General features: G+C 44.1%; 1 protein-coding gene across 2 annotated transcripts in view; it reads left to right on the top strand.

The window, feature by feature from the left end:
• Positions 1–26,737, top strand: part of TTC28 (tetratricopeptide repeat domain 28) — a 635,902-nt gene that overhangs the window by 516,595 nt on the left and 92,570 nt on the right. For both annotated transcript variants that reach the window (XM_080822086.1, XM_080822087.1), the window contains exons 7-12: positions 2,496–3,837; positions 5,147–5,670; positions 9,130–9,239; positions 10,962–11,091; positions 13,340–13,558; positions 15,505–15,670. In XM_080822086.1, the coding sequence (XP_080678212.1) occupies positions 2,496–3,837; positions 5,147–5,670; positions 9,130–9,239; positions 10,962–11,091; positions 13,340–13,558; positions 15,505–15,670 (2,491 nt within the window). The remainder of the gene's footprint in view (positions 1–2,495; positions 3,838–5,146; positions 5,671–9,129; positions 9,240–10,961; positions 11,092–13,339; positions 13,559–15,504; positions 15,671–26,737) is intronic.

Here is a 26,737-nt window from a genome sequence, read left to right on the forward strand (position 1 = left end):
TTAAAATACAGAGAAACAAAATGGGAAAAAAAAAAAAACAACGGCAGTTCTACCACCCAAAGATTACTACTGTTAACATTTAAATAAATTCTACACTGTATGTAGACATATAAATGTAAACATGTATATACATCCATTAATGTTTTATTACAATGTACTGTTTTGTGACCATATATTCCATTAATATATTGTAATTTTTCCCTTGTCAATATATCCTCTTCGACTTCATCATTTTTTTAAATTAAATCATTTGTTCTGGGGCAGACTCAGGGTATTTTTTTTCCTACTTCACCATTTTTAATGACACTATGTTATTCCATTGTAGAGGACCATGATTTACTTAGTTATTTTTAAATTATGCAAAACTTTACTCCTATAAGAAAATATCCAGAATAATTACCATCGTTTGTTTAATCTCTACCACCTTGAGAATTCACAGAAGCATGTAGTAATTTCAGGGACTAATACCTGAATTCCAGTCTGCGGTTTACAGTGCACTCACACATACGTGATTTCATTTGATCCTCACTACTGCCCTCTAAGACTGGCTTTGAGATGATTCTTTTCCTCACTTCGTAGATGAACTATGAAAAGCTCAGAGGGACTGAATGATGTATCCAGTACCCTGAGTCGAGCTAACATCAAAAAGCTGGCTGGATCCAGAGCTGGCTGCAAGTCCTGTGTGACAGGGCAGACCTCCAGCCCAGGCAGGGGAGGACACGGGGACAGAAGAGGGGCCCTCACGTTCTTTCTGCCCCCCTCACTTCAGCGTTTATGATGTGTGCTGACATTATTCATTTCCTGACCTGCTCCCTCATGACCCCGCGCGCTCTCTGAGGGCAGACTTGCGTCTCCTTTGTCTGTCCTTGCTGCCCACCACGAGCCTTAACACACAGTAAATCCTGGGGCAGCGTGTGAGTAAGTCAGTGAAAGTGTCACAGAGGCGAATTGTGGGACCTGGATTTTGACAGCTTGCTTCTCAGTGTGTCTATTTTTAGTTCAGACTTTTAAGAAGAACCCAGCTTGGTGTTTTTGCTTTTTTGTACTTCTGTGGGTTTTGGTCACCACTGCAAATCTCACACATTGATTCATGGAAAAGTGTATTCAAATCCAAGGGCAAGGAGAAACCTGTTTGCATACTAGATTCTGTCCATCTTTTCCAGGGCTCCGCACCCCAAACCACGCCCCCGCCCCGGATTGAACCAGGTTCTCGATAAAGGTGCCTCCCAGTTACTTTGATGATATCCCTTATTTGGAACTACTTTCTCTTTTTTATATCGATGATATATCTCATTTTGAACTGCTTGTAGAAACAATTCCTTAGCTGCTAGAGCATAGTTTATGAGCGTTGTTTAAAGTGCTGTTATTAATGACTATAAAAGCAGAATTCTAAGAAATTTTGGAAGAAAAAAATCATGCAAATCCCATCACCTTGCAAGGCGACAGTTTCTATTTTTGCATAATCCCCTCAAGGTCTTGTCCATGTGCACACACTTATTTTCCTGGTTGTTGTCACGGGGAGCATGCAACATTGTTTTCTGCTTTTTTTTTTTTTTTTACCACTTATTATTGTAAGAACCCTTTCCCCTCATTTTTCTACACAGACTTCATAATTATCTTTTAATGACTGCATAATCCTCTGTTGACTTGGTATACCAAAATTACTTCTACAGTCCCCCAGTGTTTGCCATTTAAGATGTTTCTGATTTCCCACTGACCTGTAATGCTGCAGTGAAGATTGGTATGCGAATAGCTTTTGCATTTGTCAGATGATTTCCATAGAATATATTCCCGTGAGTAGGATTGCCGGGTCTGAGCAGGACCACGTGTGTGGTTCTCGCCATCCTGCTTCTCCATAGGCCATTCCCGTTTATGTCCAGCAACTGATGTGTTTACCAATTTCAGGCAACCTCATCAGTATAGGGTGCTGCTTAAATTTTTTGTTTGCTAATTTAGCTGCAGTAAAATGGTACTTCAGGGTTGCTTTATTTTGCATTTCTTTGATTATTAAAAGAAATTAGCATTCTTCCCCTGTGGTTACTTTTGTATTTCTTGGATGTGCCTTGTCTGCTCACACTTACTGTTCTTTGCTTATTTCAGTAAACTGGAGTTTGATTTTAGATTTTTTAAAAAAAATCAGACAAGTGAAATCTTGGAAATCTTTATACATGATAGCTATTGGATTTTGTCATATATGTGTCACATATTTTCCAGTGTCGGGTTTGCCTTTTAATTTTAGATATATATTTGAGTACAAAACCTCTTAATTTTGTAATCAAATCTGTCTGTGTTTTTTTTCTGTTGCTTCAAAGCTTAGAAAGCTATCTCCCCTCTGGAGCGCTGATAAATATTTAATTCTACCTTCTGTTATTTTAAATTCTCTAATTCATCTGAATTGTGTTTGAGTATAAATTGAGTTGCAAATTACTTTTTTTCCCCCAAACTGCTCATCAGTAATTCTAACCTTTTTTCTGTTCCTTTATTCTCTTTCTCAGGAATCATACACCAGATGAAAGGTGATTATGATACTGCTCTGAAACTCCACAAGACGCACCTGTGCATCGCCCAGGAGCTGAGTGACTATGCTGCCCAGGGCCGTGCCTATGGGAATATGGGCAATGCCTACAATGCCCTGGGGATGTACGACCAGGCCGTCAAGTACCACCGGCAGGAACTGCAGATCTCCATGGAAGTGAATGACCGGGCCTCACAGGCGTCGACACACGGGAACCTGGCCGTGGCTTACCAGGCCCTGGGTGCCCATGACCGGGCCCTGCAACATTATCAGAACCACCTGAACATTGCTCGGGAGCTTCGTGACATCCAGAGCGAGGCCCGGGCCCTCAGCAACCTGGGCAACTTTCACTGCTCTCGGGGGGAGTATGTCCAGGCCGCCCCCTATTATGAACAGTACCTCCGGCTTGCTCCTGACCTTCAAGACATGGAAGGGGAGGGGAAGGTCTGCCACAATCTCGGCTATGCCCACTACTGCCTTGGAAATTACCAGGAGGCTGTAAAGTACTATGAGCAGGATCTGGCGCTGGCCAAAGACCTTCATGACAAGTTGAGCCAGGCGAAAGCTTACTGCAACTTGGGCCTAGCATTCAAGGCTCTGCTGAACTTCAGCAAAGCTGAAGAGTGTCAGAAGTACCTACTGTCCCTAGCCCAGTCGCTGAATAATTCCCAGGCTAAATTTCGAGCCCTGGGGAACCTGGGTGATATATTCATCTGTAAAAAAGATATAAATGGTGCAATAAAATTCTATGAGCAGCAGCTGGGCTTAGCTCACCATGTCAAGGACAGAAGACTGGAAGCCAGTGCATATGCAGCCCTGGGCACGGCATACCGGATGATCCAGAAATACGACAAGGCCTTGGGTTATCACACACAGGAACTGGAGGTCTATCAGGAGCTGAGCGACTTGCCGGGGGAGTGCAGAGCTCACGGGCATCTGGCTGCGGTCTACATGGCCCTTGGGAAATACACAATGGCCTTCAAGTGTTATGAAGAGCAGCTGGATCTGGGGCAGAAGCTGAAGGACCCCAGTCTGGAAGCCCAGGTCTACGGCAACATGGGGATCACAAAGATGAACATGAATGTGATGGAAGAAGCCATTGGCTACTTCGAGCAGCAGTTGGCCATGCTGCAGCAGCTGAGTGGAAACGAGTCTGTGCTCGACAGGGGCCGGGCCTACGGCAACCTGGGGGATTGCTATGAGGCCCTGGGTGACTATGAGGAAGCTATCAAGTACTACGAACAGTATTTATCTGTTGCCCAGAGTCTGAATCGCATGCAAGACCAAGCCAAGGCTTACCGGGGCCTAGGAAATGGGCACAGGTAAAGATGACAGAGGTCATATGTGGTTGATCACATGCACAAAGAGCATCTGTGGCAGTGAAGGCAACTTATTGTCTGCATGGCGGCTTGTTACCTATAAAGCAGTTTCATATGTATCTTATTCAGCTCCCCCAACGAGTTTGTGAATTTAGCAGGGATTTTATTACCCTTCAATTATGGAGGAAGAAACTAAGACCCAGAGGGGTTAGGTTGATGTCCAAGGTTATGCAGCTTAAAAATTAAGGACAGCTGAGAGTCGAACCCAGGGCAGTCTGACTCCAAATGCAATGCTTCTTTGACTACCTCATGAGGAGCAGGATAAAAGGGATAATGGGAACGGGAAAGGTGAATGCATCAGTTCAGCTGATGTTTTCTGAAAGTCTCTCACATTATATGAATGTGTTTATTAATGACACACCTATACCCACGAATTACGTGGACTCCCGTTTTGTTGCTTTTAAGGAAAACCACCTGAAGATGGCGGGAGTGAATAAATGAATAAATAAGTGAATAAATAAAAATCCTATCATCATCATGCTAGGCACCTTGCAGAGATATCTTGCTTAATATTTACGGCAATCCTGTATCACTCTACACTTACTATGGTCTGCTATGGGATGCGGGATTTACTATCATCCAGAAATGGAGGCTCAGGGAAAGGAATTCATGTGCCCCACACAACTGACTTGGTCTGCTGCCCAAATCCTTGCTCTTCCCAGTCTTATCATGTCATCTCTTAGCAGCACAGAAAAGACACACTGTTGGCCAAGGTGATGCTTTCCTTCTGAGTGTGGGGAACCCAAGAAGGTGTCTGTGTCTGCAGAATTTACGGCCCTTCCAGATCAGCAGGGGATTAGGGCTCCTGGAGTAGAGGAAGGGCAAGGGTCAAACTAAATCATCACCCACAGAGTGCTCTGAGAAGCTCAGGGTGAAAGATTTATAGCCATTGTAAAGTGATTTCAAAAACATAGTCTAAGCGGTAGTGGAAATTGGGAGGCCCGAAGAACCAAACAGTTCACTCGCTATCATTGTGCCTATTAATATATTTTATGTTTCCTCTGGGGTGTATATCCCATTGAATCTCAAGCTCTTGGGAAGGTCACTAAGGGATGACTTTTGAATTGCTTTCCAGATTATGAAATTCCCCTGCATCTCACTCTAAGGGCACATGATAGATTTTAGCTAGAAGAGGAGTTAAGAGCTTCTATAGTAAGTGACAGTGACAAATGCTTTTCATTTTCTCGGGGGCTTTAGCATGTCTGCACCTGCACAAAATAATATCATTGCGTTTCTGTCTACATCCCCACAGGGCAATGGGGAGCTTGCAGCAAGCCCTTGTGTGCTTTGAAAAGAGGCTTGTGGTCGCCCATGAGCTCGGGGAGGCCTTTAATAAAGCCCAGGCCTATGGAGAGCTAGGAAGTCTGCACAGCCAATTAGGGAATTACGAACAAGCCATTTCCTGCCTTGAACGCCAGCTGAACATTGCTAGAGAGATGAAAGACCGAGCTCTGGAAAGTGATGCGGCCTGTGGCCTCGGTGGCGTTTACCAGCAGATGGGGGAATATGATACAGCCCTGCAGTACCACCAGCTCGATCTGCAGATAGCAGAGGAAACCAACAACCCCACCTGCCAGGGCCGAGCCTACGGGAACCTGGGCCTCACCTATGAATCCCTGGGCACCTTTGAGCGGGCTGTGGTCTATCAAGAACAGCACTTGAGCATCGCTGCGCAGATGAATGACTTGGTGGCTAAGACAGTGTCATACAGTAGCCTCGGAAGGACCCATCATGCCTTGCAGAACTATTCACAGGCAGTCATGTACTTACAGGAAGGTAAGTAAAAAGGTCCTGTGTGGTTCCTGTGGGGTGGTCTCTCGGTAAGCCCTGAGGTCAAGTTCAGAGTCTGCTCGGAAGGAAGTAGGTGCAGTTTGAGTGGCCACCCCTGCCCGGAGTGAGGAGTGCAGAGGCCACATCATGAGTTCAACTCCAAAACCGTGGTGCCCCCACTAGGTGTGCATTAATAGCACAAAGGCGTTCCCTTGTCCAGAATGTGTTCCCTGGCTTGTGTAACCCTGGGAGCTGGCTGTCCGGGCAGCGGGTACCCTCCTTGCTCCTCCGAGCCCTCGCCCTTCACAGCGGACAACACATTCCCACATGAGAGGATGCAAGTAAGGTTTAGTCATGTAAAATTTGAGGGCCTGAATCAGAGGAAGTTGCCCATCTGTCCCAAGCCCCGTTGTCCATCCTGAAAATATCTAAACTATAACAAAGCTGTGAAGAAGTCCGTTTTGAGGTCGCAGCTGAGGTTTAATCCAGTCTGAGGGTCGCTCAAGCAGTCGGCCAGGCTTCCTTCTGGTGCTTGCCCGTAGTGCTTGAGCTGATGCTATGGCAGTCTTGTTCCAGACACTCCCAGAAAGTGACTGCAGCTGCCTCCTCCTCCTCCTCCCTCCCCCTCACCCCACCCCCAGGCTGCTGTCCTCTGCTGTCAGGTTCCATGCAGCCACCTGAGCCAGTCCTCGGAGCTTCCTTCCTCAGGAAGCAGAAGTCCCACAGCAATGTGCTGATCCTCTACCCCATACACTTCTACCTCGGAAAGCATTTCCCCTCACGGGGGCACATGGCACCCTCCCATCCTGGGAGGGAAGAATGGCAGATAGGATGTTCTTGGCTCACTAGTAAAAGGAAGTAGTTGCTGATTTCCAAGCAAAAACTTCCATTTCCAGCTTCCAAGGGTCTTTGCACTTTTAGTTTATTTAACCGGATTTCATTCTCACAGTAACCTTCAGAGGTGTATCTCTACTCCCCTTTGCGGCCAAATCACCCGAGGCTCAGGGAGTCCAGTGGCTTGGTCCTGACCATGTGGTCAGTTCATGGTGGAGTGGGCCCCAGCCCAAGTTTCCAACCCCAAGAACCACACAAGACCCTGTGTGTTGTTGTTTCTAAGCACAGCACAGGGTTGGAACAGTGATATATCCCCCATTACTCCTGAGCCCCAGCTGGGAAGCCAGGAGGGAGGGAAGCAGGAAGCAAAGGGGAGACTGGGCCAGAAGCTGACGGTTTGCTGTCATCCTTTGTACAGACCAGGGATTGCTCTGGCCTGCAGGCTGAGAGGTTACCCAGAGGCTGGGAGCCACTTCCCAGACCTTTTTTGGCTCCCACTCCATGGGCGCTCTGCCTCCATGCATCAAATATGAGAGTTGGCTTTGGGTTTCCTGAAACTTAACTGTGGTAAAATTCCAATGGACTGGGGGCGATTTTCAGTCGAATTTGTGAAAACTATTAAATTCAGACCAGGCAAATGACAACCTTTCAGCTGTGTTCTTTTGTACTTCCTGAAATATTGTTTCCATAAAGCAGCTGCTTTGCCTGAGACATTGTAACATAATTCTACATTTATGGAAAACTCTCAATTTCACTTTTATTGTTTCTTGTAATTCTGAGTCTCGCAGAGATCTAAATTCTCATCATGGCATCTCCGTGGTGCCTGTTCTGCGGCTGTACTCCACCAGAAAGCCTGGTGCGGCTCCTGGGTGGGATTAGATGCCTCTTCTCATGAGCTGTTACAGGTGCAGACACCTGGAAGGCCCTTTCTGAGTGCTTCTGAGTCAGGCCTGCAGCCTCTCACACTGAGGGAACAGTGGAGCCAGAAACTACCTTGGTGCCCTGCCCTTCTCCTGGCTCTCAGAGGGGGCTGTGAGTCAGCATCACCCTGCCCCAGGGCACTTGAACCTCACAGATGCGGCCTGGTCTGAGATTTTGGTAGAAGCCCTCCAGGTGATGTGTGTACAGACAGCCCTGATCAAAGCCACTGGTCTCATCCGGCTTTCTCTCTTTTTGCAAATGAAGAAAAGGAGCCTGGACCCATTTAGTGACCTACCTGGAGCTACATGCAACTAGTTCCTGGGAAACCAGGCTTCAGGGATGCTGGGGTGCTGGGTTAGATTCCTAAGAGGCAGAGGCTGATAGGAACGAGGGGGACAGATACTGTGTCTGCCCGGCCTTTTAGCTCTTCACTGGAGAACGTTTAGCAGGGATAGCTGCCTTGAAGAATGAATATGCTTAGTGTGTTGAAGGTTAAAACAACCAGTATTCTCCTGATTTTCATCCAAGAACCATCTTCTTTCATTTGTGTTCCTATTGTATGAGGTGTTTTTTTAACATGTGAATAATTTGCAAGTATTATTTTTGTTACCCAGCAACAGGTTTTAAACTTAAAATGGCATTTCTAAGTTTTCTGAGTTAAGTGCCTTGTGAAATGCATAGTATTTTACGAGCGCGAACCTGAATATCACTTTTATTATCCTCTCAACTGACTCAGTTCCTTTTCAGAAGTCAGAAATTGCATGGGCTCAGCATGCTCAGAGGCAGGCTCCCATCCACTCTAAATCAGATTTTAAAAAGGAAGTCATTCCTTTGTGCGTGCAGCTGTAGTGTGGGAACCTTCATGCTCTCTTCTGCACAAGCTAACTCCTGTGTACAGAGAGCCAGATCATGAGGACAGAGTGATGCTGAGAATTGCTTAGTGGCCAGGACAATAAATGGTTGCCCTCAGATTTAGCTCTCCCAAAGCTTTGGAGGTTGCTGGTGTCCTGAAAGCCAGAAGCTTGCTGTAGGTAAGTGACCCAAACTGCAGGTGTCTGTCTGAAGGCCACTAGAATGAGGACAGTCTCATTTAAGGCTTTCAACTCATTATAGTACTTGTTCTGTAACCCTGCCGAGGCATATCAAAGTGTCAGCCTTAAAGGAAAAACAGATTGGACATGAAATGCCTAAGTGGTGTTGGTAACAGAAGGCAGGGTCAGACAGTGTGAGCGTTCTGCTTTTTGGGAGAACATCAGAGTGTCTCCCATCGACACTGATTGGATGCTATGTACGTGAGATAGGGAAGAGTATTAGCTTGGCTTCTGTGCTAGACTCGAACTGTCAGGAAAAGCTTTTGCCTGCCAAAGAATTTGGTTGAATAAATTTATAGGCCAGGAGTTTTCATTTGCAAAGCTAGGGATTTCACAGCTGGGAGGGCAGCCAGGTTAGGTTCCATTCACGTTTCAGTGTTTCTGCCTGCCCTGCAGACCTGTTTCCTGCTGATAGCCATCACTTGAGCTCTTGCTGGGGCATCTTGGACTGTTCTGGAAAGGTCACTGCTAACGAAGAGAATGTTTACTCTGCCTTGACTGATTCTACTCTTGTCCCGCATTTTATTTAGCTCTGTTGTTAACATTCTTTATATACACCTGGTGCAGAATTAACCTCCAGGACTCTGTGTGTCCTTAGCATTTCTCTATCTGATTTCAGGCTTAAGGTTAGCTGAGCAACTGGGCCGAAGAGAAGATGAAGCCAAAATTCGCCATGGTCTTGGCCTCTCCCTTTGGGCTAGCGGGAACCTGGAGGAAGCCCAACATCAGGTAAGTAGAAGAACCCCTGTTCCAAGTGGATTTTGTTGCCAGAAGCACGGAAGCCCTTGGGATTACTGTCCAAGTAGTGATGATGTTCGCTACAAGGTACTAACCTCTGCACTTGGATTGGTGTATAGATTCTCCAGCCCAGAAGTGCTGAGCCTTAGTCAAGATTCCTGCTCACTTGTATGAGTGATTTCTCAACGATTTTCTTGTGTTACATGTTACCATTCCTCATTAAACCTTAATATGAAATTACATACATTTTATGAGAGAAGTAATTCAATAATTCATAACTATTGGATTTAATGTCTTTATAGGTTCCTAGACACATCAGTGGATACTTCCTTCTCTCTCTCTCTCTCTCTCACACACACACACCCCCATACACATACATGCATTTGTACACACACACACACACACACACACACACACACAGAGTTCATGTTTCTGCATATGTACAAATAGTTGAAGAGAAACCTACTCTCATGCTGGCTCTGGAGACTGGAAAGATCCTAGAGTTGTGGTTCCTCTGTCAAGCTGAAGGAGTTGTGAGATGGCGTCATCCAAAATCACACACTCAAAGCTTAGTCCGTGTGTGAGTAATTCCTGCTGAGGCCTTGTGCTAGGCCCAGGAGCACAAGGGCAGGTGAATCAAGGCTCCTATCAGAGGTGCTCACAGGAACTGACGAGGTGATGTGACTGAAATTGTGCCATGGCCTCCTGGAATGTGGTGGTGTTTCTCTCTCCTTTTTAAACTATTAAAGGCCGTTTAAATAATTCTTTAGTTCCTTGTTTAAAAAATTAAAATTTATATTACTATATTGATTTGCAGTTTTCAAGTACTGTCACTCACTGAATTTATTCCTCGAATACCTCTGAGGGTAGAATGATAACCATCCCCTTTATAGGAAAGAAGAAACTGAGACTCCAAATCTTGCCCCAGGCCACAGGATGGATTAGTGGTAGAGCTAAGGATACTAAGTCTAAGTTCTTAGTCCTAGAATTCTGTTTTTTAAATTTGCATGAACTTAAAATTGGATACTATTCCTTGCATATAAATATTAGAGAAAAGTCTCGTGGAGAAGCCACTTAGAGCAGCAGGACAGTGTCTCTGTAGGAATGTTGAGCATCTGGTCCTGTGGATGTCCCTGTGAGCAGGTGTGGCTGTGGGGAGCTTGTCCCGGAAAGACCTACTCCTGGTCACCATTGCCGAGGGCAGTTTTTGATTCGGCTGAACTGCTTGCCAAAGCTGACCTCCTCGTGAAAGGATGGCTGCCTGCTCCTCCTCTCTCCCCCCATCCCAGCCTTGTTTCCAGCTTGTCTGCTCTGCACCTGCTCTCACTCTGGCCCTGGGGCTGAGTGAGGCCGGGGGTACTAAATTATGGTTGCTTGAGGGCAAAAGGAGAGGCTTTGTTTGTTTTAATCAAAATCAGCCCTTGATTGGATTAATAGCTGATTTTTTTTCTTGCGACTTTCAGACTAGAAGTCCATAAGCTTTGTCTTTTAGATCCTCTGGTCTAATTGAGCACATAAACCATCAATTTCCTGGGTGTGATCTGATATGATGCCTCTCCCAGTCTACAGGAACCTACCTGGTAATGAAGATCCATCCTTTCAAACCTCTTAAAAAAGTGTTTCTAGATTGGGGCACCAAGTTGGGTATGGAAGTTGTCTCTGGCCATAGTGGTTTCTGGGGAATGAATGACATTCTTTGTCCCCTACTTGCAGCTCTATAGGGCATCGGCGTTATTTGAAACAATCCGACATGAGGCGCAGCTGAGCACGGACTACAAACTCTCCCTCTTTGACCTGCAGACTTCGTCCTACCAGGCCTTGCAGCGGGTGCTCGTCAGCCTGGGTGAGAGCAGCCAGGGTTCCCACTTCTTGCGAGTGCGCCTGCGTGTCTGAGTCATTCCAGGGCTGCTGGGGCAAAATCTGACTCGACGTCAGACCGTGAAGCTACAGCTGCAGTCCAGTCATTGGACATGTGTCCGTTTAGTCAGCAAATATTTGTAGAGCACCTACCAGGTGCCGTGTGCCAGTCCTGGGAATGAAAGGCCAGAAGGCCCGGGCCCTGGCCTCCAGAAACAGTCAGCCTGGTGACAGACAGATGTCAGAGAGTCCAGAAACAGTCAGCCTGGTGACAGACAGATGTCAGAGAGTCCAGAAACAGTCAGCCTGGTGACAGACAGATGTCAGAGAGTCCCGTATGGTGTGACGGGTGCTTAGGGTAAAAGAAACTCAGGTGCTGTGAGAACAAAGCATTTTGGCAGACAGACCCAGGAGCTGGAGAAAGTATCCTGGGGCTAGAGATGCTTGAGCTCCTCTCCCTCAGCTTCCCTCCAACCGTTCATACCTGCAGGGCGTACCTGACAAGATAAGATGCCTGGCCTCTTCCCTGTTTCCTCTGCCACATAGGTCTTTCGTTTGCTGCTCCGTAAGTGTTTTTACTCTCTGGGTCGCCCTCCGGGCTGTGACCTAGTCAGTGATCGTTCTCCCAGGCCTGTGTGCTGCCTTGCACTGGGGCAGCATGCATTTCCCTCACTGGGGCCTCCGCTGTCTGCCACCCTCTTTTGTCTGCCCTGTCTTCTGCCTCTTCTCAGGCCTGTCCAGCTATGCTGGCCATTTCCCCCAACCCAGACCATGGGTGAAAGAGGTATTTACCAGAACTAACAATGTCTTTGAAGTTGGGTGTTGAGGCCTTGTCAGTAAGACCCTGTCCTTTGCTGTGTGTATCTGAATACCCAGGCCTCCCCTTGAAAAATGTATCTATTAAGTGTGCTCATTGCCTGAGATTACAATTTATTATCTATTATAATCACAGTGTTAAGTCTGCCTAACACTTTGGGGCCGATTTTCCAATGTGCACAGAAACCATCCCTGCTGTTCCAGTTAATAACTTAATAGGGTAAAGAAGACATTTGCATACACACATGTAAATCCCCCTTTCTACTGATACTGGAACTGCAGGAAGCTAGGCATCCTTGAAGTGCTGTCGGAGCTGCGGCATCTGGTCTTCTGCCTCTGCCTGCTCTCTCTTTGGACCCTAGTTTGGGCAAATCTTCCCTCTCTGTATTTATGATGCAAGCAAATCCTCTGCATTATATTCCTTCTAAACACTCTGAACAATCCTCACTTGAAAGTGTGTTGCCTTATATATTGTTGGTGCCCTCTTGTGTGTGCATTTAGCTTTTAATAACAGACTAGTCTCTTAGGGAAAGGGATCAGGAATTGGACTGAAAGACTGAAGAAAAGCTTTGAAAGAGAGAAGCAATTTCAAAGAACTAGAGACTTCAGAGGTTTAAACCCTTTGGGGACCGGAAGAGAAGAGAAGCAAATGTGTGGGAGCCTAGAATGGAATGAGGTCTCAGCCCTAACAATAATATCACCTGTTATGTATGTGATACTTTGAATAACCCATTCAGGCATCTCACTTCAGCACCTTGGTCAATCTTTACAATAGCCCTTTGAGATAGGGGGGGCAACTGTTAGGACCCTCCTTTTGAGCCAAGGTTGAGAGGGAATAGGACACACTCAGCAGAGGGACTGGCAGGTGTGAAGACACAGAGGTATCATGTGGGGGGATGTGCTAGTGGGGCTGGACAGTGTGATGCATAGGGGGGCTGCATCGAAGAGAAATAGAAAAATGGTCAGGAACCAGGTCCTGTAGGTTTATCTGCCAAGGCCAAGTCAGAATCAAAGTTGAGCAGGGACGTGAGAGGGTAACCAGCATGCAAAGCATTAGGTCCAAATAGCTAAAGTGAATGGGGTCAAGATGCCAGGAGGCCAAGGAGCAACTCAGGTTGTGGATCGGAGAGCAGGCAGGGCCGAGGTCCATCCTCTGAACAAAGTTGGCTCTCTTGGGGTATGACTGTTGACAGGGGAAAGCCTAATGGCTTGAGGGGGGGGTCTGAAAACGTGGGGTTTTACAAGAGTGGCACTGTACCTATCATCTGAGGCAGGGGGTTGGATGTGAATGGAGACTGTGCCCCGCAGAGGAGTGCGGAGACAGTGAGGTTTCCGCCCAGGATCTCTGTACCTTATGGCCCTTTGTGGATAAACACACCCCCCCAGGGACTCCTCACCGTGTGGCTTTTGTGTCCTAGGCCATCATGATGAAGCCCTCGCTGTGGCAGAAAGAGGACGGACACGGGCATTTGCCGATCTTCTGGTAGAACGACAAACAGGACAACAGGACTCCGACCCCTACTCCCCAGTCACTATTGATCAGATCTTAGAGATGGTTAATGGCCAGAGGGGACTAGTACTTTACTATTCCCTGGCCGCAGGTTACCTGTATAGTTGGCTGCTTGCTCCTGGGGCAGGTAAGATCTCTTTCTATGGGAACTGGGCAATTAAGACACTAGACTGAGAAAGTCTAATGACTAGAGGTAGGAGAGGCGCATTACCATAGATCAGACTAAGGAGCTGATGTCGGCTTTCAGCAAAACCTCAGCCACGGCCGATATTCTGTGGTGGGGCATTCAATTAATAAGACAGCCCAGCTTTCTCATTCCCCCAAGAAATCGCTGCTCCTCGCTGGTGAATGTGGAAGCATTCATCAAGGAACACGAAGAGCGGAGGATTCATTTCACCAGCAGCCCTATTTTTAGGCAGCTGTTGTTCATTAGCTAATAAAGCGATGACTGGAAGTCCTAACGAGTTCTTTCTAGATATGATTTAATAATTGTGACCCTTTGTCATGGTGAAGTTAGACTGAAATGATACTGGCAGCTCTTATCACCATATATAAACGAAGTCTCAGGCTTGAAATTTCCGAGTTTAGCAGAACCCATTTTAACCAGTTCTGTTGTAAATCTGTTTCCGAAGTAAAAATCCTCTTTGATTAAATCGGCATTAAATGTTCAGGCTGTAACTGTTTCACTAAATACAGAACCACTAATTAGCTGTTAGGGCCATATTTTTTGCATAATAAAATGCTGATGGCTTTACCGTGTTGGAGACACACCAGATCCAATTAGAGTTTATTGACTGGGGAAGTGGATCTTATAATTGGGAATCTTGAAGAATGGGCTTCTTGAATATCTGTAAGCCAATTTCAGAAAGTTCAACTGCCAGGGAGAATTGACAAGATTTTCTTGATTGTGTTTCTGTCCCTTTGATTTAAAAAAAAAAAAAAAAAAAAAAAGATGCTGGCTGGATGACAACTCTCTGATGCCTCTTGGGTTCTGAGCACTCACGCCTGTAGATTCGGTGCCTTGGCATAATTTTCTTATAATCTTTCCCCCTTAATTCCATGTTCTTTATGGGATTTCCATAAAGAACATTCTTACCTCTGACCTTTTTATGCTGAGGTTTTAGTTGTGATGTTCGTGGTGACTTGGTGAGTGTCAGCTGCAGTGGAATGAGTCCCTGTGTATGCCCCGCCCCCCAGAGGGGCACTGATGCCTGGGAGGACATGGCTGGTGATGGAGGTATCAAGCTCTTTCTCTCTGTCATTGTTATGTTTTGGGGACATGATTTGACAGGTGGTATGTCCAAATCCCTGTAATAATGAGCCATGTATAATGAGGCTCCCATTGTTTCTCTTTCCCGTCCTCTTTGCTCTTAATGAGACTCTGAAGCTTTCACTGGGGCTCTAATCCAATCAGAGAGGAGCAGCATTTTCCAGGGCTGACACACCTCATTACCATTTGAGAATATGTCCTATGTTTATTGCCAGAAAACCACTATGGATTGCTTCAGTTTCATGCAGCCATAATTTTTTGCTCCTTTAATCCATTAATGATGGTTGACCAGTTAGTCTTATTTAAAAATGGTTTAAAATATTTTTATCTGGACTTTATATGACGATGCATTTATTTCGACTAGCTTTTGTGAAATAAAAGGTCTTTGAGTAACACGGTTTCTACTTGGCTAGTTATATTTCTGTTCAGAATTTCAGTTTCTGGGGAGAATGTACCTTGGCATGCTCATGCACCATTCGGGAAAGAAAACTTTCCCTAGTCCGTGCTTCTGAGAAGCATCTGTTTGGAAATACATATGAAGTAGTCATCATCCCATAAGCTTCTGAATATAGTGTCAAGAGCAGAAGCCTTATCTTAAGTTCCCTGGTTTCAAGCACCAAACCTCATGACAAAAGCTATAGAAATGGGTACTGACCAAATTCTGGAAAGCCCTCTCAAGACCTTGATTTCAGAATCTCTTCTCATTGGATTACGTGCTTGCTCAAGAGGGTACCCCCTGCCTCCAGCCCTCCCTTGCGTAACCCTGGCCTTGCATGATGTTGGCTGTGCCTGTCTGGTTTCAGGAATTCTGAAGTTTCACGAGCACTACCTGGGTGATAACGCGGCAGAAAACTCCAGCGACTTCCAGGCTGGCAGCAGCGCGGCTCTTCCAACAGCCACCAGCTCCGTCCTCGAGCAGCACATCGCCAGTGTGCGAGAGGCCCTGGGGGTAGAGTCTTACTACTCAAGGCAAGTACTACACTGATCCCAGTCCCATCTTCAGACACAATCTCGGGGTGTTGAGTTTTTTCTTTCTTTTGTAAACATCCTGTTTGAGCTAAATGGAAGAAATTGATGGAATTCACACTTCCAGCGAAGTCTGTTCACAGTTGCTACAGGAGAGACAACTATGTGTCTCTGGAGGGCAGATCCCTTCGTGGCTGTCTTTATTCTTTTTGGTAATTTCCTCTCAGATAGGGAAAGGTCTCCTTGGAGATGCATGTTTTCTAAGGAGGGTTTGTTTGTAGGATGTTTAAACCTCCACATGACTTTGAATTTAACATACCAGCTAATTAAAACTGAGGTGATTTTTGGGTTATAAACCGATTGATAATGAGTTTGTTTGTACTACAGCCGAACGCCTGTTTGAGAGAGTAATTTAACACTAGTGACAGGATCTGTGCGTGTGGGGCTGAGGTGAAGGAAGTTGAACTCCCAGCATCGAGAATAGAGAAGGGAAGTGCTTTTTGCAAAGATCATTAAAGTTATATGCTTATAAAAACATTTTATCATGATTGACTATTTTACATACAGAAAATAATTTCCACAAGCATACTGCTGCTGGGGAAAATGGAAAGAGGAGGGGGCCATCACCTGGGTGACAGTCAGATTTTCAGGTATCTCAGCCCTCCATCCTAAGTGTCAAGAAGGTTTGCGTGTCAGAGAATCTTGTTAGCTGGTGTCAGGTCTCAGGGACATCTGCTGGTCTCTTGAGTGATTCATTTGCAGTCATGGAAATCCCAAGACATCACCATAATTCTTTGGAAAGGCTTATCCCAGACTCCCGTGTGTGTGTTGGTCAGTGCCAGCAGCTGGGTTGGTCTTTGGGTGCTTATGAAGTTGGGGAAAGTTCTTAGATGACTTGGATAATGTAATGTCAAGAGGGGAAGGTAATGTTGGGTCTTCTAGCCGAACTCCTTTATTTAACAGAAGCCAGCGTGGAATAAGATTGCTGACAGCCAAGTTTGTGTCAGAGCTGGGATCACAACAATAGAGATCTCACCCAGACTCCCAGGCCACTGCTTGTTCTGTTTTTAATTATCAAAATTAATATCATATTTGCAAAAATAGCCGAAACATGTAAGAATGTCATTTCCAGCTTCTGTGTGTATGAAGTATGAGCAGGCTTCAGCCACATGCACACATCGTTGTCCTATTTCTTCTATGACTGCGGTGTATCCTGGGGCACCCCTTCCCTTAACCTTGGGTCACAGTGTGCTGATTACAGGGGCTTAACGGTGTGGTAACCCCAAGAACTTGGAAGTATGGCTATTCTCTGAAATGTAATTATACGTGACCATAAACTCGGTTAGGCCAGGAGAGAACAAAGCTGCTTCAGCAACAGAATGGCACTGCAGCCAGTCCAATTCCACTGTAACCTGACCAGAGTTGTTGCGTATCCAACCAAAGTGAGTGTTAATGGGGAGCCTGGGTGGCTTGTTGATTGGGCCTATGCCTTTGGCTCAGGTCGTGATCTCAGAGTCCTGGGATTGAGCCCTGTGTTGGGCTCCCTGCTCAGCCGGGAGCCTGCTTCCCCCTCTCCCTCTGTTGCTCCCCCTCTCTTTCTCTCTCTCTCCCTCTCTACAGTCAAAGAAATAAATATTTTTAAAAATTAAAAAAAAAAACAACAACGACAAAGTGAGTGTTAAAAGGATGGTTGGCCAGCAGTAGAAATACAAAATGAGGGAGAGAGAGGAGGGCAAATTTGGCAGTGCCCATTTGACACTGTCAAAGGGAAAGAGGATCTTGGTTAAGGGACTCGAAGTCCCATTGGAAGGCTGTTCCCACAGTAGACCTGCAGCCTTCGTGCTCTCTTATCCTTCCCCACTTCCTTTCCACAAATACTAGAACACCTGCTGTGTACTATGTGCACTAGAGATCAGGACTAAGGTGGTGAGTAAGGCAGACATGGCTTCTATTCCCAGGGACCTGAAAGATCAGAAACAACAAGAGTATAAGAAACCTTTTAATTAAAATTGCCATAGTGCTTAAAGGAAAATGCAGGGTGGATAAAAAAGTGTAAGTAGGGGTGGGAAACCGATCTGGGGGAGCTGGGGAAGCTTCTTTGGGGAGGGGATATTTGAGCTGAGCTCCAAAGGATGAGGAGAAATAGAGGAGATGAAGGCCACCTCAGGCAGTTGCACCGAGGCCTTTAGTAACCGTGGTGGAGAAGACCTCTCAGGTCGTCCCCTTGCCTTCCCTTGTTCAGGACCTTCTGATTATCATTTGATTTCTCCTACAAGTGTACTTGCAAATAGAGAATGTGCATAAGAACCTGGCATTGTGATCTGTACAACTCTGCTTGGCCAATGAACATGGGCTCTCAAGAGGCAAAGCCTTTTAGAGCACATTAATATCCAATTTTTAGATTTGTAAGACCAGAGTCCAGAGCTTTCTCTGAGATGAGATCATGAAGGGACACAAATGTGCAATGCCTCTCATTTGAAACTTCTGCATGTGCTGAAGTAGTTTCTGTACACTGCCTCTGTTACAGCATGCTGGTGACCACACCTGGGTCTTCTCCGTCCATACTAACCCTGATAGGGCTCAGCCTGCAGGAAAATAGGGATTTTACTTGATCCCAATTTTCATGGATCTAGATTAAGATTCACCATAAGAAGGAAGGGGAGGGGCGCCTGAGTGGCTCAGTTGGTTGGGTAACTGTCTTCGGCTCAGGTCATGATCCTGGAGTCCCAGGATCGAGTCCTGCATCAGGCTTCCGGCTTGGCAGGAGTCTGCTTCTCCCTCTGACCTTCCCCTTCTCATGCGTGCTCTCTCTCTCTCTCTCTCATTCTCTCCCTCTCAAATAAATAAATAAATAAATAAAATATTAAAAAAAAAAAAAAAAAGGAAGGGGACTACCTTTTGAGTCTTCCCAGTGCCTGCCCCCATCCCCACTGTGTATAACTCCAAACACTTGTGCCTAAGCAGTTCTTTTGTATGATACTAGAGGTTGAGTAATTTTGCTTCCAGGTGAATTTTGAATTGAAAAAAATGGTTTTTGGGTTATAGTTCAACTCTTCTTCAATGGTAGGGAGAGAAGAGAGACCGTAACTTGCTTAATCCTCCACATTAATCTTTTCCTTTCTGCTCTCTACGGAAAGCTGACAAGTTAGGATGAGTCCTTAGGGATCTGTCTCTAGGATGTTGGGTAGCTTGATGCTTAGTGTGACTTTGTCGGGCTGCCCTTGGTAGCTTCGATGTCCAGTTGAGACTGCCAGAAATGAGGTCTTTTCTGCTGCTTTAGACTAGTCTTATTAGAAATTTATTCTTATTTTGTGAGCTTAAACTCAAAATTGAACGCTTCAGTGGCATGGTTTGAATTTACTAGAATGGAGTTTTGTGAGACTCTGGTTTCTGCCTCACAGTTTCATGAAAATGTCAAAGATAAATTATTTTTTATCTATAAAATTTTAAAATATTTTTAAAGCCATAATGCTTAATAATAGTAAAGATGGGGTGAATGAGCAGTCTTATACAGTAGGGATATAAGTTGGTCTAGCTTTTCTAAAAATAACTTGCCAGCAGATTCAAAAATCTTTAAATGTTCATGGCCTTTAACTCTCAAATTCTCATTTTGAAAATGTAGTAAAGAGGTATTCATAGGAATATTTATAATAGGTCCATTACAGAAAATTGATTGATTTTTTTGTGGGGGGAGGGTGGGACAGGGGAGAGGGAGAGTGAGAATCTTAAGCAGTTTCCAGGCTCAGCATGGAGCCGGTTGCGGCGTTTGAACTCACGACCCTGGGATCATGTCCTGAGCTGAGATCAAGAGTTGGACACTTAACTGACTGAGTCACTCAGGTGCCCCGTTATAGAAAATTCTAAAAGTCTAAATGTCCACAATAATTGAATATAAAATTATTTTATATCTATCCAATATGACATCACATTGTAATTAAAATTATGTGTAACAGAGACTCTTTAGTCACATAGCTGAATGTTTATGGCAAAATAGTAAGTGAAAAAAGTAGAATATAGAATTATTATATATAGTATAATTTCAGTTTTGTAATATATGTAAAATATGGGTGTGAAAAGTAAGAAAAAAGTCCTTAGAAGGAAATAGGCTATAGTGTTAGTGGTAATTATAGGTGGATGGTGGAATTATAGATGGCTGGCATTTTATTCTTTATGTGATTGCTTATTTTCATTTTTTTCACAATGAACATATATTACTTTTTAAATGAGAAATAAAGCCATGGATAAACAACTCTGTTATTCAAAGGGGGGAAAAAAGAAACCTCTTACAGAAATCAGTTTACAGAAAATAAAATCCAAGTTTTGGAGCTTGACACCATGATCTAGCTCTAGGAAGTCATTCTGGGTTTATTTTCCATCTTGTCTTTTGGTGAACACCATGTTCTGGCTACCTTACCTTCTTCTCTTTTCTCTAAATATACCCTGTGCTGCTTTCTCAGGCATCTTTAACCTTTAAGTCTGTAGGTGCAGCTGTCCAGCAAACATCTCTGCATGGGAATCTTCCAGGAATCTCTAGTCTAAAATATCTAAATCCCAAACTGTTGAGTTTCCCCATTTCCCTCCTCAGTCAGTCATTGTAATATACACCACATTAACAGAATGAAGAACAAAAACCACATGATGATATCAACAGATGCAGAAAAGACATTTGACAAAATTTAACACCCTTTCATGATTAAAAAAAAAAAAAGCACTCAACAAGCTAGGAAAATAAGGAAATTACCTCAACACAATAAAGGCCTTTATGAAAAGCTTGCAACTAAAATCATACTCATTGGTGAAAACTGAAAGTTTTCCCTCTAAGATAAGGAAAAAAGCAAGGGTACCCTCTCTTGTCACTTCTAGTCATAGTACTGGAAGTCCTAACCACAGCAATTAAACAAGAAATAGAAATAAAAGTCCTCCAAATTGCAAAGGAAGAAGTAAAATTAGGTCTGTTCACAGGTGACATTATATGTAGAAAACCCTAAAGATAACACCAAAAACCCTGTTGGAACTAATAAACAGATTTAGCAGAGTTGTAGGATACAAAATCAATACTCAAAATTCAGTTGCATATCTATATACTAACAATGAGTAATTGTTAGAAGGAAATTAAGAAAACAAACCCATTTATAATAGCATCAAAAAGAATGAAATACTTAGGAATAAATTTAACTCAGGAGGTGAAAGACTTGTGTACTAAAAACTGTAAAATATTGCTGAAAGAAATTAAAGAAGACCAGTAAATGGAAAGACATCCCATGCTCATGGATTAGAAGAACTAATATTGTTAAAATGTCCATTACTACCCAAAGCAATCTATAGATTCATTGTAATCCCTGTCAAAATTTTGATGGTATTTTTTATAAAAATAGAAAAAAAATCCTAAATTCATATGGAATCTCAAAGGACCCAAAAAAGCTGAAACAATTTTGAAGAATCAAAACAAAGCCAAAGGCCACACACTCCCTGATTTCAAAACATCACAATGCTACAGTCACCAAAACAGTGAGGTATGGGCATAAAGACAGAGACACACAGGCTAATGGAATAAAGTAGCCCAGAAATAAAGCCTGATATGTAGGTCAAATGATCTTTGACAGGAGGGCCAAGGCTCTATATTTTGGGGGAAAGGATAGTCTCTTCAACAAATGTTGTTGGGAAAACTGGATATCCACATGCAAAAGAATGAAGTTGGACCCTTGTCTTATACCATATATAAAAGTTAACTCGAATTAAAAACCCAGGACATAAGATCTGAAAATACAAAACTCCTTGGAAAAGCTTCATGGCATTGGATTTGGCAACAGTTTACTGAATATGACACCAGAAGCCCGAGTAACAAAAGCAAAATTACACAAGTGGGAATACATGACATTTAGACTTCTGCAAGGCAAGGGAAACAGTCAAAAGAGTAAAAAATCAACTTATAGAATAGGAGAAAATATTTTCAAACCATAGATTTGGTAAGGGGCTTATATTTAGAATATGTAAAGAACTCCTACAACCTAACAACAACAACAATAGCAAAAACAATCTGATTCGAAAATGGGCAAAGAATAGACATTCTCCAGGGAAGACAGACAGTTGGTCAACAAGCACCTAAGAGGATGTTCAACATCACTGATCATCAGGAAAATGCAAATCAAAACCACCGTGGGATGGATATCCCCTCACACCCGTGAAGATGGCCACTATCAAAAAATAGGATATAACGAGTGTTGGCAAAGATGTGGAACAGTCAGAACCCTTGTGTTCTGTTGGTGGGAATGTAAAATGCTGTAGCCACTATGAAAAACAGTATGGAGGTATGTTTTTTACCACAAGTAAAAAAAGGTATAAAAAATACATTTGAGGGGCACCTGGGTGGCTCAGTGGGTTAAAGCCTCTGCCTTCGGCTCATGTCATGATCCCAGGGTCCTGGGATCGAGCCCCACGTCTGGCTTTCTGCTCAGTGGGGGGCCTGCTTCCTCCTCTCTCTCTGCCTGCCTCTCTGCCTACTTGTGATCTCTGTAAAATAAATAAATAAAATCTGTAAAAAAAAAGTACATTTGAATCCACCCACTCTGTCTCCACCACCACAGGCACAGTGCGGGTCCTCATCGTCTGTAGCCTGAACTACTGTTGCCACCTCCTCTCTCAGCCTTCCGGCCCCCTTCACGCAGAGCGACCTTTCACAGATGTATTTGGGACTATGCTTCCTTGTTCTCCCCCTCCCCAAGCACCCCAGACTTGTCACAAAGCATCCCCCTCAAAGCTTCTGATGTTTTTTAAATTTCACACTCCTTATGGCAGCCTGTAACCCCAGGTGATCTCTCCTCTGCCCGTTGAATGACACCTCTGGTCCTTCGGCTTGACATGTCCCTGTGTGGTCCCCCAGCCTCTTTTCACCACCAGGGCCATTCCAAGGGCTGCCCCACCTTAAGGTTTAGCGTGTGCCCTTCCTTCTCTATATAAAGTTCTGCCCACTGCCTTTGGTATGGCGGGTTCCATCTCCTCCTTCAAACTCCTGCTTCCCTGCTAACTCCTCAGAAAGGCTTCATTCACTTCTGCATACCCAGTGCCTGGGCGGTCCTGCAACATAGTCCATGCTGAATAAATGTTTAAATGGGCAACTGATTGACTCTCTGAATGTATTAAATCCCTCTCCCTGCTGTCCAGAATTGCCCTACTTTTCCTACAGATATTCTAATCACCCGTGAGAGCCCTGTTCAAATCTCACACGGTTTCCATGAGGACCACCCAGAGACCCTAAGTCCGAATGAGGTTTTTGCTCCCCCTCTGAGGTGCCTAATAATAGCTCTCACTCCATTCTTCCTTATTTCATAATCACCTGACTTGTGTGTCTTCCCAGGCAGGGGACGATACCATGGGAAGCAGGTGCTATGTCCTCTCTGAATGCCCACCGCTAACACAGTGCCTGGTCCGTAGTGAGATGTCCATAAATTTGAATTTCAGTCACCTGAAGATGTGCTGTGAACACACTCTCTGTTCATGCTGGGCCGATTTACTGACTCTTTTCCTAGTGGATGTGAAATACACTGTGCCCCTAGAAATTGAGTCTCTGTGCCTTGGGGAACACCTTCATTCAATTACCCACAGCCTGGCTGTGGTGTCCTTGTTATAATGCAGACCGTTTTTGCTTTCCTTAATGGTATCTTGCTGCTGAAAGGAAGTGCAGTGGTACAAAGGAGTTTCTGAAAATGGATTTAAAATAAAAGAACTGCTTTTATTAAGTGTTTAATAAGAACTTCCAGTCCCTTCCTTCCTCCCAGATCAAAAGAGGCATAGATTGAAACCACTGTATAGAACATGAACCTCCCATAAGGGAGACGTTATGAATTTCAAAACACATCTTCAGTTCTTAATTCTGGTATTTAGCCAGAGTCTTGTGTTTCCTGGGCACCCGGGACAGTGCAGTGACACTTTGGTGGCGCTGAGCTGACCAGTGAGAATATTAGGAGGTCTGGAAGGAGTGCTCCCAAGGGATTTTAGATAAATTGCAAGCATAGGCTGCCCTTATAATAGGGGATATATTCCTTCATTGTAATGAATATTAAACCTTGATAAATTACAGCTGTTATTTTCATTTTGTTCAATGCTTTTCTATATTTCTAATTTTTTTTACAGCAGGTTATTTTTATAATCCAGTTCATTTTCTGATTTCATGGATTAATCTAGGTTGTACCAGTTTGTGAATACTGATGCTTTCTGTTAGTTCTAGACTGATCACAAGTGGCAGCTGTTAAATCTGACAGTGCCAAGTGCTGGAGGAGATGTGGGTCCATGAGATACCTCATATGGGTTGGTGTGAGAGTAAATGGGCACAACCACATCAGAAGACAGGTTAACATTACCTTCTAAAGCTGAATATTCACTTAGCGTTTGACCCAGATCTACGCAAGCATACTGTCCAAGAGAGGCTCTTGTACATGAGCGAGGATTTTCAGAATTGCACTGTAAACAATAGCAAAATGCTGGAAGTTCACATGACATTGTAAGAGAGTGGATGAGTAATAGTCCCAAAATGGAATCTTAAGCCACAGACGAGCCACCAGGACCCCAGAGATGTGGCTAAATCTTAGAAATATAATCAGTGAATAAAAGCAAATCCTCAAATATTACCTATGGCATGAAGTCCTTTTAATAGATTTAAAACAACTAAAATAAAAATATGCTTTTAGAAATATAGCTAGATGCAATAAAATTTGTATAGAAAGGACAGGCAGGGGACGATGGCTATGGGATTTGGGATGGGGCTTTCCTCTGGATGGGGAAGCAAAGGATGGGCTCCATGGGAGGTAACAAACAATAAGATGTGTTATTCTCTGGCTTTTGTTTTGGGTAGTGGTTTTGTGAGTGCTCATTAAAGTATTAAAAAATTACTAAGTAAATCAATGAAAGCAGGCCATGCATGGATCAATGATGAAAATGTGTCAGGAATGGAAGATTATGATTAATCCAATCCCAGAGAGATTCCCCCCACCCCCAAAAAAGAAAAAAAAAAGCAGGATTTCTTAAACAAATTGCAAAAGCAGGATTGCCTAGTACATATTTAATCCATGTAAATAAATGGACAATTGAAAGATTGCTTTATTTGTATCTGTTCTTTTAAGCAAGTACCCAAGCGCTGCCATTGTCATATTGTTTATTTTAAGTTACAGTTTATTTTAAGTTACAGGCTTATTTTAAGTTACAGTTAGTATTTGAAAGTTTAAAATTATCTTTATAATATTTTCTAATTGTGGCTTTGTGCTAATCAAGACTGACCCCTCCATCAATCCAAACTAGTAAGTTTTTATTTTAAAAATCAAATATTTTTTTCTTACCCCAAATCATTTTCAGAATTATGTGGAATAAAAGTAGATATAATAATTTGGAAGCATTTATTTTGTTTCTTAAAACAAAGAGTTTCCCATTTCATTCTAAATTAGGGTAGGTTACCATTTTGAAAATATTTTATGCAATGTAGTCAGTCTGTGCCAGAGCTAGTTCTGAGCCTGGAGATATATGCATGAATAATAGCTGGAATTCTTGGCCTTGCAGTAGCTCACAGTGTGAAACATGCAACAAATGTATAAATTATTAATCTACCACGTGCAAAATGTTATGATAAAGGTCTAAACAAAGAAGGCTGCACCTCCTCACTCTGCCTCCTTGGAGGTAAGGCAGTTGGTTCAAGAGGCCTCCAGAGAAGTGACATTTGAGCTGGACCCCAGAGAGTGAAGGGAGAAAAGTCGAGTGAGCAGAGGAATTCCTCTCCTGGCAAGGGTGTAGAGGAAGGAAAAGCCCACAGCCTCTAGATAATGAATGATGGACGCAAGAGGAGGTCCATCTGTCCTCTGCTGTAGAATTGTCCTCTGTGTCATACCACTCAGTGCAGCCTCCTGGGGTTCACCTCGTTCTTGCAAGATCTGAAGGTGAGCCCCCTTTCTGATGGGGTGGGTTTGCCGTCTGGGTCTCATACCCTGTCTTCCTTGGGACATGGCTGGGTCCAAAAGGCAGGCTTTATCTATGAGGTGACGCACTCAGGCTCGGCTATCCATGTTTAAGATGATGATGATGCCAGATTAGGGAATACATCACTGAAGAGACACAGCTGCAGAAATGAATGGAACGCAGTGGAGACTCTGGTCTTACGCCCTGATTCCCAGATTTAGATTCCTTCCAAAAGGCTGAGTACAAAATAAATTCAGAAAGTTGCATTCAGTAAGCTTCTTAGAGTATCAGCAGCTTAGCAAGAAGGATAAGTGGAGTTGGTCTTCTTGTCTGACCTCTGAAGTAGCTAAATTGAATCCTCTTTTGTAGGTCTCATGAGCTTTTTAAAAAGCAGAATTCTTGAAATTGCTGAGTTTCTCCTTATACATGGGGGGGCTAATCTGGTGAATGGTAGAATCCGCCTAAAGACAAAAAGCAGACAGCAGTGATGCAGGGAAAAGCGTTCTATGCCTGTTGTTCGGCCCGTGTGGGGCCTGGAACTATGAACGGCCTGGCTTTCCCTGGGTTTCCCTGACATTTCTGTTCCCGGGCCCCAGAGCACTAGCTTGTTTGGTAGATGCCATGAAGACCTGGCAGGGGCACTATTAAACAACATTTCTCAGACATTTCTCCTTTTAGCTCTTGTCTCTGATCCTTTGTTCCTGGTCCCAAAGCTTGGGATAACATCCCTGCTAGAAGAAGGGCTGGGGGGGGGGGGGGGGCGGGGCGAATCTCTTGACCAATCCAGACCTTCAGCTCTTCCTCACGTCAGCTGTTGGCGGGCTGTTGCCATGACCAATTTCGTAAAAATTCTTTGAACTAATCAAATTTCAATATCCCTGACTTTGTATACCCTGCCCTTTGCCCCGGTGAAATTCCCTGGCCTTTTCTTTCTGATTGATTCTGTGCAGCTTTATCTAACAATCGATATTTAAGACATTTCATATGTAACTCTTGACTTATCTTGCTTTGGGAAAATGACCCCAGTATAGCCACCAAGTTCCTCTCGGAACCGGCTAAAATAAGTATTGTTTTTCATCCCATTTGTCCTTTTATGATTTGAGCACAGTGGTTAAGGAGGCCCTGGAGGAG

Source organism: Martes martes (genome assembly GCF_963455335.1).
Source record: "Martes martes genome assembly, chromosome: 13".
Lineage (NCBI taxonomy): Eukaryota > Metazoa > Chordata > Mammalia > Carnivora > Mustelidae > Martes > Martes martes.